General features: G+C 37.6%; 1 protein-coding gene across 1 annotated transcript in view; it reads right to left on the reverse strand.

Annotated features, from left to right (window-relative positions):
- The window catches only part of LOC108759806 (Krueppel-like factor 6), a 344,813-nt gene extending 326,085 nt beyond the window's left edge, over positions 1–18,728 (reverse strand). The window contains exon 1 of the mRNA XM_018505442.1: positions 17,238–18,728. Coding sequence (XP_018360944.1) covers positions 17,238–17,342 — 105 coding nt within the window. The 5' untranslated portion in view covers positions 17,343–18,728. The remainder of the gene's footprint in view (positions 1–17,237) is intronic.
- Between the last annotated feature and the right edge of the window lie 1,006 nt (positions 18,729–19,734).

Here is a 19,734-nt window from a genome sequence, read left to right on the forward strand (position 1 = left end):
GGTTTTAAAAATACCCCCTGTCCTCTAAAAATTAAATAATATCAAAAGTACATTTGTAGTAGATATTCTATAATGACCGAGCGAATATTGGAATAGTCTATTGTTTTAAACATTCCTCTATAGCGGAAAAATCGAGCGATATGATTTAGGTCGGATTCTTTGTAGCGATAAAGCGATAAAATTGATTAAAGACACAGAAAAGCTATCTTCTAAATGCGTGTCATAAAGTTGGATAAGAAATATAATATCAAGAGGTTTAAGTGGTATGCGATACGTGACAATTGTACAATCAAACCTCGAAATTACGATTAAAAGATGCCTCTCTTTTTTTTTATTATTTGTAAAATATATAAAAATGTAGCGAGAAAAGAAATCCCGTTTGTTAAAACGAGAATCGAAAATATGCATCGTGATATACTTTTTCTCCCTTGGGATTCTATTCATCTAAAAAAGCAAATTCCAACGATTGCATCGCTTCCAGATGTTCTCACAAAATTCCATGTTGCTAATGCAACGCCTTTCAACACCTACCCTTCTACGGTGTAGACTTGTTAAATATACAGTAACGATAATTTATGAACATTTTTTTATCATTTGCTAAGCAATGTATATTCATTAAGTTCATTTCAATATAACTCGCATAAACAGACATATGTCTCTACATTGCAGTTATTTAAAATTCAAAAATTACAACAGATTTTAATTGAGACATTTATACAGTTGTATATTTTAAAACATATATATGACTGTATAAATATCTCAATTACAATTTTAAAATATAATATCGGCTGTAATTTAGTTTAATTAATGCAATGTGAGATATAAATCGCGCAACCTCGAATGAAGATCATCACAAATAAAAATTTACATAAGACCTTCAGCCAGCGGTATAACTAAAGTTCCTGTATGATTTAACGCGATTTAACTTGCCGATTTAACTTACCATTAAAGAGTGTATTGGGAATAATTGTTTTCTCGAAAACGGTGCGAACTCTAAAACGCGTGTTTATATCCGCATGCCAAAATTAATCATTCTACAAATAATCGCACGCATCGTACAAGCCTTGTTGATGATTAATACACGCATCCAAGTCGCGCAGGCTGCCCACATAGCGCACATTATAACGGCGATTAACGGCGCGACGAGCAGCCTTAATGTATTTACAGAGCTGAAACCCATTAACGCGTCTGCTAGTGTTAACGGCAACGTTGGTATTGGTGCTGCCTCAACGACCTCGTACTTCGCTTCCGCTCGTGAGAACGACGCATTGCTGCAACGAAAAGACGTTGCATCGAAACTGCAACTTGTCTTTTGCTCGAGTCGACGGAAAAAAATCCTCTCATCGATCCGTTTATATCAATAACCGACAATTAAATTCTGTGCAAAAATAACTCACGGAACTAAAATGACAAAGTTATATCTATTATTCGTTTTTATCTTTCCTGTCATTGAAATTTGAAAAGTAATCTATATCTTACATAAATCAAGTAAAACATATTTCTATACCAGATAGTTTTGTTTTCGATAATAGATGTCTGTAGCTTATTCTTGATATATTATTTAAATTTAGGTTATTATATACTGGGATTTATAATTTTTATCTAGTTATTTTTAAAAAGAATTTTATTCAATAGAGTATAGCAGATATATAGACTTTTCCTTTTCAAAATCCTCTCAATTCAAATATTTATGTACCACGTTTCATTATTAAAAGTTTTAGCTGTTTAATAAATATTCGCGTAAAGATTATCTTGTAAGACTGATTCATTGATAATAAATCAAGTTATTCATTAATCATAACTCACATTTAATAACTTATCGATGACTCATGAAAATTATCGTAATTATAACACTGCTCGTACATATTTCGAAATGTTTATATATCTTGATTGATTCCCCATCATACAGTCATATATCCAAATGATACGTGTATTAGACCATCAATCATTGATGCTAAAATTCGCTTTTCCAAACTTGATAATCCAACTTTAATAAACATAGACAAATGAGAGAGTAAGTTGAGACACTATAGAATGTTACTGGAAACATTTTTAATTACATTCCGAGCAAGTAAATTCGCGATTTTATGACACATACATGCAGAAATGGAAATACAAACTGCAAATAAGTAAGTATACACGGAAACTTCAATCCGCATCTCTTCCGAGAGAGAGAGAGAGAGAGAGAGAGAGAGAAGCTTTAGGTTGAGCTTTTCCTTTGAGAAATCTACCGTCAAGATATTACGACTTCATTCAAAATGTATATCGCCGTATACGAAACTAAAATTAACGTCGAATTCCCACCCGAAGGATCGCGTTAAGAAGCCGGTTTTCGGCGTCGTCGCAAAATCCGCCCGATGCAGAACACAGGTATGTCATTCAGCATCAAAATTAAAACCTGCTCGAGCTCGTCTAACATTTCCCAAGAGTACCAGATGTCTGATTAAATGAAACAGTTTGCAAATACGTCGACTATCGCGAGCTAGCAATTCAGAACTCCATCCCCGAGTCTCGCGAAACGCCAAATAATCGATTGCGCGTTATCGAATTATAGTGCACGTAGCTTGCGATTTCGCATAGTTTGTAGTTCGCGCGTGAATTTCGACGGCAGACCGATGATAAGTAAATCGGAGCGTGCGGTCGCGATTGCATTTCACCTGAATTTCGCTCTCGTGCTTGGATTTTACAGCAATGATATTTGGAAACGTGACTAAAGGCGCCGCTCTAAACTTAGACGACGTTCTGCACTCTAAGCGCTAAGAATAACTTCAATGTGTCGTCGTGTAAACAAACAGCGGCCGTCTGATAAACTTTGAGAATTCTACGACACTCGCACGTTAAATCTTGCAGTTGACTTTGTATCTATATATTGCAGTTGCACGTGTCTTATGAGTCGCGTGAATCGGTTATTGTCAAAATATTTGTATCGGCAGTCTCTTTTAAAACTTGTTTTTTTTACAAAAGTGGCAATCAATACGACATATTCATCATAAACTCGGCTTTTCTAGACAACGACCGAGCGCATAGCTGACCCTTATGTAAGTAACAAATATTTAAGGACAAAGTAAACATGTGTGTCTGCAGTTGCAGCATTACATTTCATTCCCAGAGGTCTGTGAGCGAGTCGAGATTTCGTAGCAGTAACCCTCTGGAAAACGACGTAAGCCACTTTTCCTTAAGTTAACAAGGGGGATGGATTGGCAAATAAGAAATTACAAAGCTGCGCTCAAATTGTGTGGGTCGAGCTTTCACGTGCTGTATAATAGAACGTCATAGAAATTGTGCAAATACTCGTCTAAAGTGTCTAACAAAGTTAGTTGTTACGTTATACATATGTAGGAACATTTTCACATTTCTATAAAATATGTTACACGTGTATAATATGTAAGTATATAAAAAATCCAATAAACTTTTGCATAAAATGGAAAATCCATCTCTGATATAATCCGATATATTTTAGGAGATTCAATTATGATAGCTTTTTTCAAATGCCAAAACAATAGTCACTATTTCATCCACCTGAAAGTGACTAGTAGAAAAATACGTGACTGGCTGAACTTACACGAAACGGATAAAGTAACGTGCGTGGATTATCGAAAATTGTGCAACACCGTGCGAGTCGCGAAAACAAAGATTTGTTTAAACTATGGACACAACGTTACAAATGTATGTGAAATCGGAGCACACTGACGGGCATGGAGGCGTTAATGAATAAACTTTGCCGTATTTCAACACGTAATTTACAACGAACGGCTAACCAACTGACAACGCCGTTCTAACAACGGCTGTCTCGCACTGGAAAACCTAAATCCCCTTTTTGTTTACCGCGAATATCCTTAATATTCTTTTATACGGCGGACAAAGCGCAGGATGCAAAATTCACGACACGGAGAATGCAAAAATGCAAAGCGCGGTGTACCAACGTGCCGAGCGCCGAAAGAGCATGCAAATGTATTCGACGAGGATATGGAGATTTAGAAGGAAAAATCCTGGGTCGATTTCATACATATACGCGAAATTGAACTAGCAATTAATGAAATTCGCATGTGAATATCTAATTTTGAATTTCGCCCGTAACACATATCCGCTCTATCTGCACGATGCAACACACGAACAATAAATATGTATTGTACAATGTAAAATAATTAAGCTGTTCGAAAGCGTTCACGAGATATATTTAGCCGCAATTTGTTAGTGAAATGTTACAATTCATTGACGAGATGAAGTCAATGCGAAAGGTTGAGTCAACAATAATGTAACCCAATTCGTAGCTAGTGGTTTTCTCACTCGTTGCTATTCAATGCAAAGTACGCGAGTACGGAACAATACAACGATCGAGCTCAGTGAAGCGATAATCGTAACCACTATCCGCAACTTCAAGCCGGAAGAGGATAATGTCTTTTTGTACCTTTCATCGCCAGTGGATTACACGTGATTCAAATATAATTCAGTTATGATACTGCTCCGATAAATAGTTATCTATTTTTATTATACGGACAATTAACTTAAAACAATGGAGTTTTAATGCGTAAAACTGGCTGACGAAAAATTAAATCATATAATAGAATATGTCTTGTTGTTTTTTTCATAAGAACAAAATGCAATTATCTCAAAAAGCTCACACACGTCACACAAGCCAAACAATAAACCAAAAACTGCACAGGAGTATAACGTCATGAAGGTGCAAACTGTCTGCAATGCATTACATTAAATACGTATATGATGTATGCATGAATAATTGTAAAGTTGTTTATAAACATTATTCGTTAAAAATACCAAAATTATATCAATAAAAATATTTAATAAAATCGTAATATCGCGCTAAAAAAAAATGAACTTATTAATAAAATGATATTCATAAAATACATATTTTCATATTGCACAATTGGGATAATTTATATTTCATCATTTACCAGTAGTCATGTAGCAAGACATATCGTCACGTTCGCACGCATACTCAGCAAACAACTGATACTACGCGCCATGCGGGCGTTCGTCGATAAATTTTAACAAGATTACATATCCTTATACCGCGCAAGTATTCGCGTGTATGTGAATGTGTGTGCGGAAGGACCACAAAATTTGTCGAACTGATCCAGCCCGACGGCGCGGGCGGCTGAACGATGGGCAAATGGGCGCGGAGAGAAGAACCAATTTGTTTTTATCGGTCCTTTGTTTCTCTTTTCGGTTTTGCGCCGTTTTCCCCCGCTCGCCGTTCAGTCCTCGGCGTTTCGTTTACCGCTTCGCGCAAAGCTCGTTAATTCGAGCGTGACTATCCGCCGAGCGAATCTTCCGCCGCCGATTGTACCACCGAAATGGTCAACTATTAACGAAGAGCGACCGTCTGTTTGTACTCGAGTTCTTCATCGTTGTCACTGTTTAAATTTCATTAACTGCAGCGCCCTTTCGTTGCGTCTAGTACTTAAGATAAAGAATATCGGTAATTCGATACCAATTAAATCACATTTCACTATCATGCTTTTTAATTGTTCTAATGGTATAACAAAAATTTTACATGTATACAGAATGTTTTAAAATTCGCGATTCAAAATACTGTAGCACGAAAATTTTCGAAAAATTAAACAAAAAATTATTTGTAAATTTTTAAGCAATTTTAAGATATGAGATTTTAAATATAGCCAAATACATGAAACGTTTAGGTGATCACTAATATCATCGCACGTGCGATTGAGGGACAAATGATTATCCAAGTGTAATCTATAAAATAAAAATTCTTTTACTTAATTTTTCGAGAGTTTTTTCGTTATAGTATTTTGAGTTGCAAATTATAGAACACTTGTATATATAAATTTGAATTATATACACTGAAAAAAAATATAGTTAATTTTAATAAATATTTAGTTCAATACTGCCAACTAAACATTTACTTACAGTAAATAAATATTTGTTCAGTAAAAAAAATGATTGTTAAATCAAATTAACATTTCTTGTATCAGATAAATATATCTTTATATTTAATAAATATTTAGTTGGCAATATTCAACTAAATATTTATTAAAATTGACTATATTTTTTTTCAGTGTAGATATAGAAAAATCGACACATATAAATTGAAAGAAATCCAATTGTTCATTATCAACAAAGATTGTCTATAGATTATAAAATTTATAATTCCTAGCAAAAGTCTCTCTACGAGATGTTGCAATTTCCTCTGTTACAACGTTTTGTTTTATCGCTTTTAAAATTATATTATGTTTTTCACGTGATCTACAAGAGCGATATGTAATATAGCAAGAGCGAAAGTTCCAAGAAGTAGCTCCGATGCGAATCTATGTTCGCGCAATTCAAAAATATTGAAAGATACCTCGAACCGCGGTGGCGATAGCGTGCGTATGAGATAGTTATCTTAATTGGAAATGGAAGGTATGGATTCGCGAGGCAATAGCCTACATCTTTTCAGAGCACGTAATCTCTACCGCAACTTTGGCGTACCGAGCGACCGGTTTGATCACCTACGTCGTCTTTTTCTATCAGCTTTTCCGACGTTTCTTCCATCTCTTTCCCCATCTCTCTCTCTCCCTTTATCTGTCTCTGTCTGTTCTGCACGAGAACACATGCTTGTCCCGTGTGCAATCGCCTTCCAGCATTTCCGGTTCTAACACTTTACCATCGACCTCTGCGACCCGGATTGCAAGATTAAACGTACGCGCGTACATCCCCTTCTCTTTCCGGCAAAAAGCTATCCTATCCGAGACTATCGTTCGACAGATCTATATTTTACATCCTTTTATCAGCCATATACGGTAATAAGTTTCCAAGATAGAGTTTCGATTATCCACGCTAAATTCTCTGATACCGATAAATATTCCGCAATCTTTAATCGAGAAAGACGTGTTCGGCTGCGCGCGTGCGAGTTCGAAATTATCTCTCCTCATCATCTTCCTGCTCGTAATGACGATAGGGTTAATAGATCCATCTTGCGAGTGACCCAGCTGTGATGAACGAGGGAACGCGTCGTGCGTATGGCTCCCCGAACGAATCGCACGAACGAGCGAGTTGACGACGATCTTGTTCCTGGCACACGCGCGAAACATAAAACGCGAATGCCTCAGCAGTGAGCGCACTAACAGAAACTCAGAAATAACCGCCGACACCGCGTTCCAACCGAACTCGCTCCCAACATTCGCGCACATCGCGTCACTGCAAAAAGAGGAAAGGAAGCAACGCACGAGCGTGATCAGCTACCGCTCGTATCCGACACGGTAACATTCCTTGTACATCCCGACCGATAAAAGGAATATCGTTTATTCTCTTAATATTGTTCCTCATTCTAACCCTTGTATTATGCAGCAGAGATAAGGGAAGGATGCGGATGCATTCGCAGTTCTCTATTTTTTTTTTCAAATTAATGCAAGAAACACTGAAAAATAAAATATTGTACTTGTATCAAATTAAATCAAATATATCATTAACTTTGGACGTATCGGCATAGCACTTTTTATAATAAATTCTAAAATGAAATAAGCTTGCAATATATAATCTAAAAAAGATTTTATGAAATTTCTGCATCACTTACGTAATTGAGCAAAATAAATTAACAAATATTTTTTCTAAACTGATATATATTAAAAAAGTGATACACAGAAAAATATAGATATCGGAATATTTGAAATAAAAACTATTCGTTTATCAGATCGATGACATTTACGAAGTACATCCCCTCGTAACAGAACGTGTACACGTGACATCGCGATATCGACGAGTTAGTGACAACGAACGCTAGATGTCAAGTCTGCAGATTCCGCAAGTGCCACCGACGGCGAAGACACAATTCGAAAAGGAGGAATTGTGTCATCGAAGGTTAACAATGCCACGTTTCGTAGCCACGACAGGCTACAATGTGGCATTCTTTCGCATCACTCTCATCGCGGCCCATTGTACAGACGGACTATTGTTTCTCGCACTATCGCGTGCATTCGCGGTGCAAACGCGGGAGCAACATAAGATATGGAAAGGTACGAAGACGAAAAGCCAAACACAAGCGGGACTATACCAGTTAGAGACAAAAGAGTCAGGCCTTTTCACTAAAAATGTCTTTGAGCATTCACGTATTTAGAAAAAGAGGCTACAACGGAACACAGGAGTTAGATAGTATTAATTAAGTACTAATACTACTAATATGAACAAATGTACAAAAAAATATCCGTACAATGATAAAAAAAACATTATAAAAATAACAGTGTATAATTATACACATACATAATTATGCAAGATAGAGAAAATTTCAAATCTTATAGAATTTAAAATTTTCTCTGTGAATATAAAATGATGTTCTATAAATATGCATAATATTAGATTGGGAGCAAAAGTTCATAACGCTACGAATTTCCAAATTTAGGCAGCTGTAACTTCGTTAAAAATACATGAAATTTAAATTTAAAAACGGATTTCAAAGCTTAAAATCTCTACTTTTAAAAGGTAAACTCTATTTTTGAGTTTCTGTGAATTTAGTCATTTTTACATATAAAAAACTAGCTGAACAAAATGAAAAATTTTCTTCTTACTTTGGGAACTTGTCACTTGCAAAAAAAACTTGCAAAAATTTTTTAGACTTTTTAACGAGCTTAAAGTTTTCCTTACAAAATTTTTGTTTTGTAATGTTCCTAAGACATTTTGTCACTAAGTTCGATTAAATAAAAGGAGCATTCTAACTTTGATTGTGTTCACATAAGTCCGTTAAAAATCATCACGTACCGCAATTCGAAAAACTGAAATTCTTAAAGCTGAAATGTACAATAGAATGTACTATAGAATGGCCAAATTTTTTTTAAAACATGTTCCATGATGTGTAGACCGAGCTGAAGTTTTAAGATTTTAGAATATGAAATTTTTATAATGATAAGAAGAAGTCGTTTAAATTGAGCAAAGTTATACAGCCGAGAAATAAATTCTTCCTTCGTTGGATTTGAGCCGTTTCAATTTAATGTAAGGGTACGATCATCCCGTCTTACATTAAAGATAAATCTTACAGAAAAGGAAAGAGAGGAAGAGAGCGAAAAGAACTTCGAAACTTGATCGAGTCGCTCACTCGCTCGCTCGTCAGACGCTGTTTAAAAGCAGCCGCAGTCTTTTGCATTCTTCTCGAACGGCCGAAGTACCGACGCTTACCGCACTGAGCCGACTTCCTGAAGTACAACTTCTCGGGAATGCGCAAGAACGTGCCGTGTCATAAAGACCAACTCTGTCAGCGAGCCGCACAATATATTACGCTGAATTGTTTTACCACCAAAGTCAAACATAGCTAAATTCTTATTAATTATACTTTACTAAGAACACTAAATGAGTTTCTACGTTGTAACTTGAATAAATGAATCGATACTGTATTTTTTCGTGAAAATTACTTGATAATCTAACAACAAATGCAAAAACAAATCTAGCACGTTATTTTAATTTTCCGGAGTACAAACAAAGCTGCGTTTCCCTACGAAGCGTTGTATCAAAAATATTGGAAAAAATATTCCAACGCTTTATATCTTCTCGAATTAAATAAAACTGTACCGAATTCGCTAATTCGTAACGTTTTCGCACCAGTTTTATATTTGCAAAATCAGCAAGCACCAACGTCACGTGTTTGTATTTTTAATTCGCACTATATTTTAAATCGGATAAAAGTGACTCTGTCGCTGGTGAACATTGTCACACCAAAAAGATAAATTGATCCATCCATTCTAATTTCTATGGAAACAAAATCATCGCGAGAAAATCGCGCATGGCACTATCAAACATCACGAGAAGGTTTAAAGACAAGTAATCGGAAGTACGTAAAATTGTATTGAAATTGATAACCAATCGACGTGTACCTGGGAAGGTATTGTTGTTGCGGGATGCTGGGCATATACCGATACATACACGACAGAACGGTGAAATATTCGTGTATCGAAGCGAATCGTAAAATGTCATATCGACGAAGTATGTCGTAATGCGACGCGTGAAGTGGAAATGTTAACTCGTTAAGTGAGAGAAAGACAGAGAACGGGAATAATAGAGGGAAATAGAGGAACAAGGACGAATAGGAAGAGAGGGAAAGAGAGGAGAGAAAAAAAAATATTGCCAATGGCGCGAGCGTCAGAGGCATATAATTCACATACGCCGATGTTTGTACCGGTTCCTGTCTAGGATCATTGAAGCTTTTACGCGCATTTTACACATAGTCGTAAAATGCGGAGGTTGTACGACTAGATCGTTATGAAGGCGATTATATCGTGCGCGCGCATCCCGGTAAACAGGCTCGTGCTAAATGTATTTATTTGTTGAGACGAAGGTAAAGCATACACGTTTTACCAATGCAGCAGACACTGTTTTTGGCTCGGTAAATCGCAAAATCGTGAAAAACAATCAGTGCGACTTGCCGAATGGCGCCGGAATCCAATCTGGGATATTGCATATAGTGCCTCGAAAAGGAGGAAATTTTAATTCACGGCATATCTGTCTATGACAGAATCATATCGAGTACCGGGCACAAACGCTATATAAATATTGAATTTCGATGTATATCGACAACCTGCTTGGACGTGATCCTCGCAATACTGTCATCTATACAAATGCTTTAGTATGAAGATTATAACGTCATAGACTTCGCACAATAAAATCGCACTTATTTTTTTAACGATTGACCTCCACACCGATAAACCACAGGATCTTTTATTTTATGACATTTTTCACAATTCACTTTCGAATTTTGTAATTTAAGAATATTTGATGATAAAATATTTGTTAAAATCAAAATTTCTTCTCTTTTCTGGATTTAGAAATTATCACTTTAATAAGCTATGAAATATGAAAAATATGCAGATGGTAAGGCGAGATATTAGAATTCTTAATCAAACTCTCATAATTTATTGAAGAAAATTTAAAAAATTGTGTAAAAATGCGGAGAATTATTATTACGAATAAATATTCTCGTCGCACGACGAATCCGTGGTATCAGCAGCGACGAGGGAAACGCGCGTTGGCGTATCTTCCGCAGCTACAGAACTGTCTCTCAGGCTGAGTAATAACTTCCGTGATGTTAATTCGATATCAACTACATTGCCGTATGCTTTACGCATTTAAAACAATTGCATGCAATTACAAGCCTTTTTAGTGTGACAAGATATAAAGAAAAAAATTTGTTGAGAGATAATCCCGCGTGCCATCACGACTAGATCGATAAGCTCAATCGAGGATTTATATATGTTCAAATTAAATGACATTTATATAGTAGTTTTATTGATAAAATAAACGCATGTGTATACACGCCAGCCAAAAATATTTCACCATTACACTGTCTAGACGTAAATAACGAAATTAAGAGAAATAATAGTCGATATTTAAACTTGTCATGTATATACAGTGTGTATGCTGGTGAGTTTTTACTGAGAAAACAAAATCACTAAAAATTTCACATCGCCAGACATAAAAAAAATATGGCACGTAATCTACATAGAAAATATATGTAGAGAATATATATAAGGAATGTATTTATATATAGAAAGAGGGGAGAATATATGGAACTATTCAAAGTTATCGTTCCAACTTATTCAAAGTTATCGTTCTAACTTTCGAATACGCAAAGTATAATAATCTCATCATAGTATATAATATTCGTAGAGGAGTCCTTAAAAAAGAAAAATTACAAATCGACTGTACGTGTAAAACCTATGTAGATAAGCGACGGGATGCCGGGCATACACGCATCGGGCCGCTTTGTCGTGCGTAGAGATATAACTGATGTCGAAACAGTTTGATGGACGAGATCGCGTAAAGTTCGAAATACAAAAAACTCGGGACGAAGCACCTGTCAAATCGCATTATCGGACACTGTCGACACGTGCGTTGGCGCCATATGCCTCGTATGATCACGCGGTTACGCGAAATATCGATGCACGACGTCGTGTATTGTTTGTTCTCTCTTTCCCTCGGTTTTCACGTGTTTTACGGCGCGACCGGCGATGATAAGCGGCACTCGGTCAAACGATCGCGTGAGTAATTAATGACAAACGCCTCGCGCGCCAGCGGTTTTCGTTGGAAAAGCTTGGAGACATTCAATTAGGCAACTCGCCAATCGCAAACCGAGCGGGAGCGAGTCAAACGTACGAGTGCCAAGCGATCGATCAACATTTTCTTGCGATAAACGTCCCCTTGTTCGGTTCGTAATCGGGAGAGCTACGACTCGCTGCAATATGCAAATTATACGAAGGCCACACGCAAGAAAGATATTTATCAATATTTTACTTTTTCTCGTGCTCTTTCGCACACATACTACGGTATAAATCAATTAATCAAGTTTGTGTGCGTTGTTTGTTATTTTATATCAATATTTAAAAACTATCTATTGAATATTCCAATCCTTTATGGCATAGGATTTATGTAATTATAAGTTTCTGAAAATAGGTGATATAAAAAAAAACAAATATTTACGTATACCGTATGAAAATCATTAAAGTATTTCTCGTATTTTTTCAATCGATTACGTTTCTTCTCAGTTATTGTTTTAAACGACTATTTATTTAGAATCGTTTAAAATAATAATTGATAAAAACATAATCGATTTCAAAAACACTTACAACATTATTTTTACAGCTGCGATAAATTACGTGCTTTAAAAAGTAAATAAAGATTACATATACGAATGCACGAATTCTGCAATTTCAATCTTACAATTGATAACTTTCAGTAAATATCGGGAATCAAGAAGTTAGTATTTAGTTTAATTGGCTAAAGAATTGACAGATGAAAGAAATTCGATGCCAGCAAGTCGCCTCGGTAAACGGTTCAAATCGATGCCGCTCGAGGGCAACGTTACCAAATAAAGGGTTAAATGGATCACGACGTCGGTCGTATTTTCTCGTGGCGACGGAACCTGAAAAAGCGCTCGCGATATACTGTTACCACACCGACGCGGCGCGGCGCGGCGCGGTAGAAAGGGAAAAAAAAACGTACTCTACTACCTCAGATATTGAATGGGGAACGAGTGCCGTCCCTCTTACGCTGGCCAGTCGCTCCGTAGTAAGGTCATTGCACACTCGTAAACAAACAGGACACGGAGCGGCGGCGTCTACGACGAATACTCGTGTGCGTCACTAAACGTATACACACCGATCTAATACGGCCTTGGGCTTTCTGAACGGAGTGATTTTAATGTCTGCCTTTTAAATTCCGGGAATACATCGTGCGCGCGCTTCGCGATCGATCATCCAGCGAACTCTGCGAATTCCCGGCGAGATGTTACGTGTACGACCGCGTGAACTTTTATGGCAAATTCCTCGGTCCTAATTTGAAGTACTCTTGCCTCAACGAGAATATCAGAGACATCGGTGTTATCGATGTTAAAAGCGAGCATGAAGAATTCTTAGCTGTAAAAATAGAAAGAGATGACGAAACTTTGTGAAACTCACGTAATTTCAATTTAAAATTGAATTATAAAGGTATTATATTAAGAAGGGAGACAATTAATCATGATTTGACATTTGACGTTCAATTAATTTAATTTTAAAAAATTCATTGTTTGATGCGATTAATATATGTATGATAATTTTTTATGCATGCATCCCAAATATTATATTTGTTAAATATATCTAAATAAATGAATATTAAACTAACAACTATCTGAAATAAGACTCGCAAGAATATATCAAATATAATAATAAAAAGCTAGCCCATCAGAGCCGACATCGGTTAATCGGATGCACAATTTATTTGCTTGTGAATTTAACAATTATATCATAAAAAATATACGTTTCAACCCTTATGTTTGGGTCCTTATCAATATACATTCAAATTAAACCCGATTACATAATACTCGTAACTCCAACGTAGGAATCCGTGATAATGTAGTTCATTCTTCTTTATCCAATTGCCAAAAAAGCTATACAATAAATTTCCTTATCAAAATCGTACATCTTATCAGCATTACATAGCTATCAATATAACTTTTTAATTAGGATGCACTAAACGTAACTTAAAATCGGTAAATAAATATTAAACTAAAAGAACTTAAAAGAATAACCAAATATATATATATATGACAAAAAAAAAAGCTTCCTTCTCAATAACAGATTTTAAAAAATTAAAGACATTGTAATGGTGAATCGTGAAATGATGAGATAGCTGTAAATTATTAATATTTAATTACACAGATAGAATTATTAACTGTCATTCAGTATCCGATTTCGAACAGGATACACTAATAAATATCCATATAATATAAACTAGCCGTTAATTCCCTGAGCGTGTCATAAGTCCGTAACATATATACAATACATCCAGGTCTTTAAACCCGATTGACATACATTTAAAGAGCTTCTCAGACCATAAATACATTCCCTTTAACGATTATAGTACAGTAGACTGAAAGATTAAATGACACGACTTCAAAATCCGATATGCTCTGAGCATTTATAAAAATTAATATTTTAAGAAATTACACAATCTCAAAGTCAAGAGTTGCAAGTCACTTAATTTCTTATGCAAATGAGAGATAATTACATCCATTATGTTTTCATTGGTTTCCCTAAAAATGCCGGAATGTTATGTTAGGAATAATAATAGCGACGTACGTCGATCGATAGCACGTTACATTTGCACGGATTTTACTAAAAATTTAGTTAGATACAGATCTAAAATTAATTTCATTAGATTACCAAAATATGTAATTATATAGTACATAATAAGATAGTTGCTAAAATGTCAAAATTTCTAGTAGCTTTATTATCATTAAATCTATAAAGGAATATAAAGCCACTGAGAGCCGACACAGTTGTACGTGTGTAGTCAAAAATAACGTATATGTCATTCACCAATTACAAACGTTTCGACCATAGGATTAGGTCATCTTCAGTGTAACAATTATTCATCGGAATCAAATTTGATGCGTTGTAACTTGTAACACAATACAGTAGATGTCGTCAATGAATCATCGCTAGGTTGTTGTCCAATTAAGAACTTTATTATCGCCTATTGTACTTAGCTGGATACCCAAACAAGAATTCAAGCCATTTAAATCATACTCAGCATAACGATGATCCGTTATAACGCGATGTAATTATAACAATGCCTTGAGAGCGTGTTTCTCGTCATTATGCTTGTGCGTTCTACATTTTACTATGATTTGGATGGCAACAAATTTATTTGCAGATCTGTATCTAGCCAATATTTTAGATACTTTAACAAAACCATATTTTCTTTGTACATATCATATAACACGACCTATTTTATTATAACAAAGATCCCAATAGACACGATGTAACACGAGATTTATCGCGTCGTTAAAGTCTTTGCAGCGGAAGAACCCGGCAATCATTCTTGCGCGTTATCGCAATTTCTCGTTCGCAAGTTTTCGCATCCTGACAAATGTCACGCTCCGTGAAGGAAGGCAAAGGATCCGCGGCGGGTCAGCGTACTCCTGATCCCCTTCGTTTCCATCGCGTTGCGCAAATCTTACACGGGCCGGCGCATTCGCGATGCGACAATTTCCGTTTTTTCACGTACGTAAACGTTCCCCCGAAACGTGCGACAACAATCGCGGCATTTGACACCGGCAGCGACGAGAAGGTCAAAGGTCACTAACCACGATCGTGCTCCGTAAACGAAGCTAAACGACGCCGCGGCGGTCGACTTGTTCCAAACATGGGTCGGTAGGGTATGAATGGATGAAAGAACGAGGCAACGAGGAATGTATAATACCTGCGAACCCTCCCTACTTGTGTCCTTTAAAGAGATAATAAATAGAAACATTCGACAAAGTGTCAAACAGCGAAAGCCGGTTGGGGATGCCGGTAATTCTATGTCGCATTAGTGACTTTTGTTGACACGTGGCACGTTTATTGTTGTGCAAAACACCCTAATTCGACGCATCTAAATTATCTTGATGTATTTTCAACGTTGAAAATGCGAGAAAAAAGTTAACTACAAATTATTCGGTAAATTATGTACTTCATATTTCTAAGAGAAAAATTGGAAGGCTCAAATTTTTGAAGGTTAATTAGAAACGTCGTCGACGATAACGAGGAGAAACATGAAACGTTGCTCTACTTGACACGTACAAAATTACATGTTTATATGAACTTACGTCTCATGATGTTATTTATAACTACACGGAAAGAACAATTTTACTCAAATATCTAAAAATTTATATACAGAGCAGAAAATAATTTAGTTGGTCAAAATAATTGTAGAAATCTCAAGCACGATGAGTAACGTTGTAAAATATTTGGCTAGAGCAACCAGTTTAAGCGTTCTAATTATTTTGACAGCCCAACAAAATTATTTTCAGCCCTGTATCTAAACTACAGTAAAATTATTTTCACAGCTGTATTTAGCAAAATTTTTAGATATGTTTGCAGTGAGAAAAAAATTGACTAAATTAGCTTAATTTATCTTTATTTCTTTACGGTGACGAATATAAGTGTTTAAGTAAAATATATTATATTTTACTTAAATACATACATTTTCCAACAAAAGAAATAAAAATAAATCGATTTAGTTAATCAAATGAACAATTTTTTTCTCATTATGAGTAAAATCATTCTTTTCGTATAAAAATTCCGATAAAAACTGTTATAAAAGCTGAGATAAATAAGTTAAATAAAGGCTATGGCACACAAAAACAATCGTAAGGCTATTAATTTCTAAAGGCTAAAACACAAAGCTTTATATAATACATAAAGTGGTGTCTACAATGACATTTTAGGGTGTGAAATTTAAGCCTTAGACCGTAAGTAAGAAATTAACTAATCATAGTCGATTATGTCATCACATTCGACTGTGATTGATTAATGTCCTACGGTTGAAGGCTTAAAGCTTAAATTTTACACCTTAAAATCTCATTGTAGACGCCGTTTTATGTATTATGTAAAGCTCTTTAATGCATAAAGCATAAGAAAATTAACAAATCATTCCTTCATTTCACGAAGGAAAGACTTTGATTGATTGATTCTCTTATTGCTTTATGTATTGTGCATAAAGCGGCGTCTACAATGAGATTTTAAGGCGTGAAACTTAAGCTTTAAGCCATAAGCCGTGAGAAATTGACCAACCGTAGTCAATTATTCTTCTCACATCAATTTCTTACGACTTGAGACTTAAGGCTTAAGTTTCACGCCTTAAAATCTCATTGTAGACGTCGTGTTATACAAGGCTCGGCGCTACGTTTTTCCTACGCGAACCGAAGCTATGGCTCTTATAAGAATCGATCGCGACTCGATCGATTAAGGAAGGAGGCGCGATGTTGATTATACCTGTTGCCAGTGATCCTCGAGCGACGGCTGGGCCGAGAAGTATCCGGTGTCGTGTATGTCCTGCAGCTCTCGAAATATATTGCCGCTCGGTAGGAGCGTATCCATGGCTACGCGCGGCTGCGAAGTCCTTCTCCGCTTCGGAGCCTCCTTCTCCAGCAGGTGCCACACGCGGGGAGACGCGACGACGAGAGCGCGTCAACTCAAACGTAATCTCAAACTGACCGCAACCGAACAACGGACGACAACACCGAACCGCGCGTCACTCGCCCCGTCCCGCACTCCGACTCGCCCGGTCGGTGCGGCACGACAAGACGAATACGAATACGAATACCAACTCGATTCACTGAACGCGCTCCGGACGCACGCACGCACGTAAACGTAGTAGCGAGTAGAGGCGAGCGCACGTGCGTATCATCGGGAGAAGAGGCAGGGCTCCCCCTCCACCGTAGACGCGAGAGCGAGAGAATGCCGGCGGCGAAACGAGCAACCGAGGGCCTCCGGACTCGACGGAACACGTCGGTCTACGTCGACCGAACAACGCGAGGACGGCGGTTATGGAGTCGCGTGATTCTCCGTCGCGCACTTCCCGTTAACGGCTCGATCCTCGCCCGATACTCGCCGGTATTCACGAATGCGCGTACACGACGCCTCTTACTCTCCTTTTTCTTTCTCTCCCTCTCTCTCTCTCTCTCTCTCTCTCTCTTTGTACCTCCCGTGTATATCACGACGAAAGAACTCGTGCCGCCGCGTCGCTGCCTGTTATTGTTGTTGTTGTTGTTATTGCTGCCGTACGCCGTTAACCGTCGCGACGAGAAGAACGGCGTGTATTATACAATACAACCGGCGGAAAAAAAAAACTCACTGCGAACACGGCATCACTCGTGCGGCTCGACGCTCTGTCTGCTGGCGTCGCGTGCACGGCTCACTTGCGACAGTATTCATCACACGCGGGGAGGGAACGCGGAGGGGGGAAGACACACGCGGAGCAAACGTCAAAATGCCGGCTGTAGTCGTTCGTGCTTGGGCTGCGGTTCCCCGGCCTCCCTCTTTCGCAGCTCCGCGTTACTCCGCATCCACTTTAGACATTCGCGCGACGGTAACTCCTGACGGGAAAAAAACTCGCGCATTCACTGTTAACGGCAGCACACACGCGGGCCGTCTCTCTCGCTTTCTCTCTCTCTTTCTCTCTCTCTCCCTCTCTCTTTCTCTCTCTCTAGCTCCCCGTCTGCCGTTCCGCGTATCGTACTCGTCGCGTACCGGCTTTTATCCCTTCGCGCGCGCGCCGAGATCGACGCCGGTTCTGCCTCAACTGCGGCAACTTCACGCCGTGCGACGAGATCGCGATACCGCACGTACGGATTTCTTGCCCGCGCGCTCACGAGGGTTGAAGGAAACGCAGGGGAGGGTTAACACCTTTGAACGAAGATACTCGACACTCCGTGGATAGGGACCCGGCGAATATCCCCGACCGCTGAATACGCACAGACTCTTCCGCGCGAGTGTCGAAGAGTAACTGACGTTCCTCACCGTAACTGTGAGCGAGGAGGCCCGAGCGCGGCCGAACGCGACCGAGCGCGCGCGAGCCACCGGCGACTCGTAACCGCTCGAAACGGCCGCGCGACGCCGCGGCAGCACTGATCGGTGACGTCGCGACGCCACGGCTGCGTGTTGCGTGTTGCGTATCACGCAGATGAGGTACCACCGGCACCGACGAGAAAAAAAAACGTAGATTTGTTTGTTTGAAAGGAACGTCGAACGATTTCGTTGCGTGGACTACATCGTGTTACGTTCACCGACCTCGACATGGTCGGTGAGGAAAGAAGGGAGGTGAAGTGAGGCGCGTATGCGAGAGAGACTTATTTCGAGTTGTCATGTCATCTTATTAGTTCGATGCATTAGATATGCATATATACGAATGCGATTTGTAAACTTTTATTTCAAACTGTGTCGAGTAGATATCGAAATACGCATTTCTGAAATTTTAGCGACTGTAAAATATGAAAAAAAAGACGAATGAGACGCAGAATAAGAATACTTTGAAAATTATGTAAATTATATTTTTATGTTTACTCTTATTTTAATCAACATGATTTCATTATTGCATTTTTGAAAATAAACGGGCACTTGCGAACAATTCATTTTCGTCATTATATAAACGAAATAATCAATGTCACGTAAATTTCCAAAGGCTCTTCTCTCATATATATGGACATTGTCACATACGCGAAAATGTATATTAATTTCCAATATAAATATTTTAAAATAATTTGATTCTTCATGCGACGTGAACAAAAATATTTTATAATTTTGCGATAATAATATAATTCTTGAAATTTATTGCGAAATTGTTTAAATTTATGTCATTTATGTGATAACTTAAAAGTACTTACGCAACTAAAAAAGTACGCAAAATAAATTCTTTGTAAATTTCTTTCAGATTTTTCGAGGAAAAATCTTCCATAATTTGCGCTTTAATTGCACAACTCTGCAATAATTG

This window comes from Trachymyrmex cornetzi, unplaced genomic scaffold (assembly GCF_001594075.2).
Source record: "Trachymyrmex cornetzi isolate Tcor2-1 unplaced genomic scaffold, Tcor1.1 scaffold205, whole genome shotgun sequence".
In the NCBI taxonomy this organism is placed as follows: domain Eukaryota; kingdom Metazoa; phylum Arthropoda; class Insecta; order Hymenoptera; family Formicidae; genus Trachymyrmex; species Trachymyrmex cornetzi.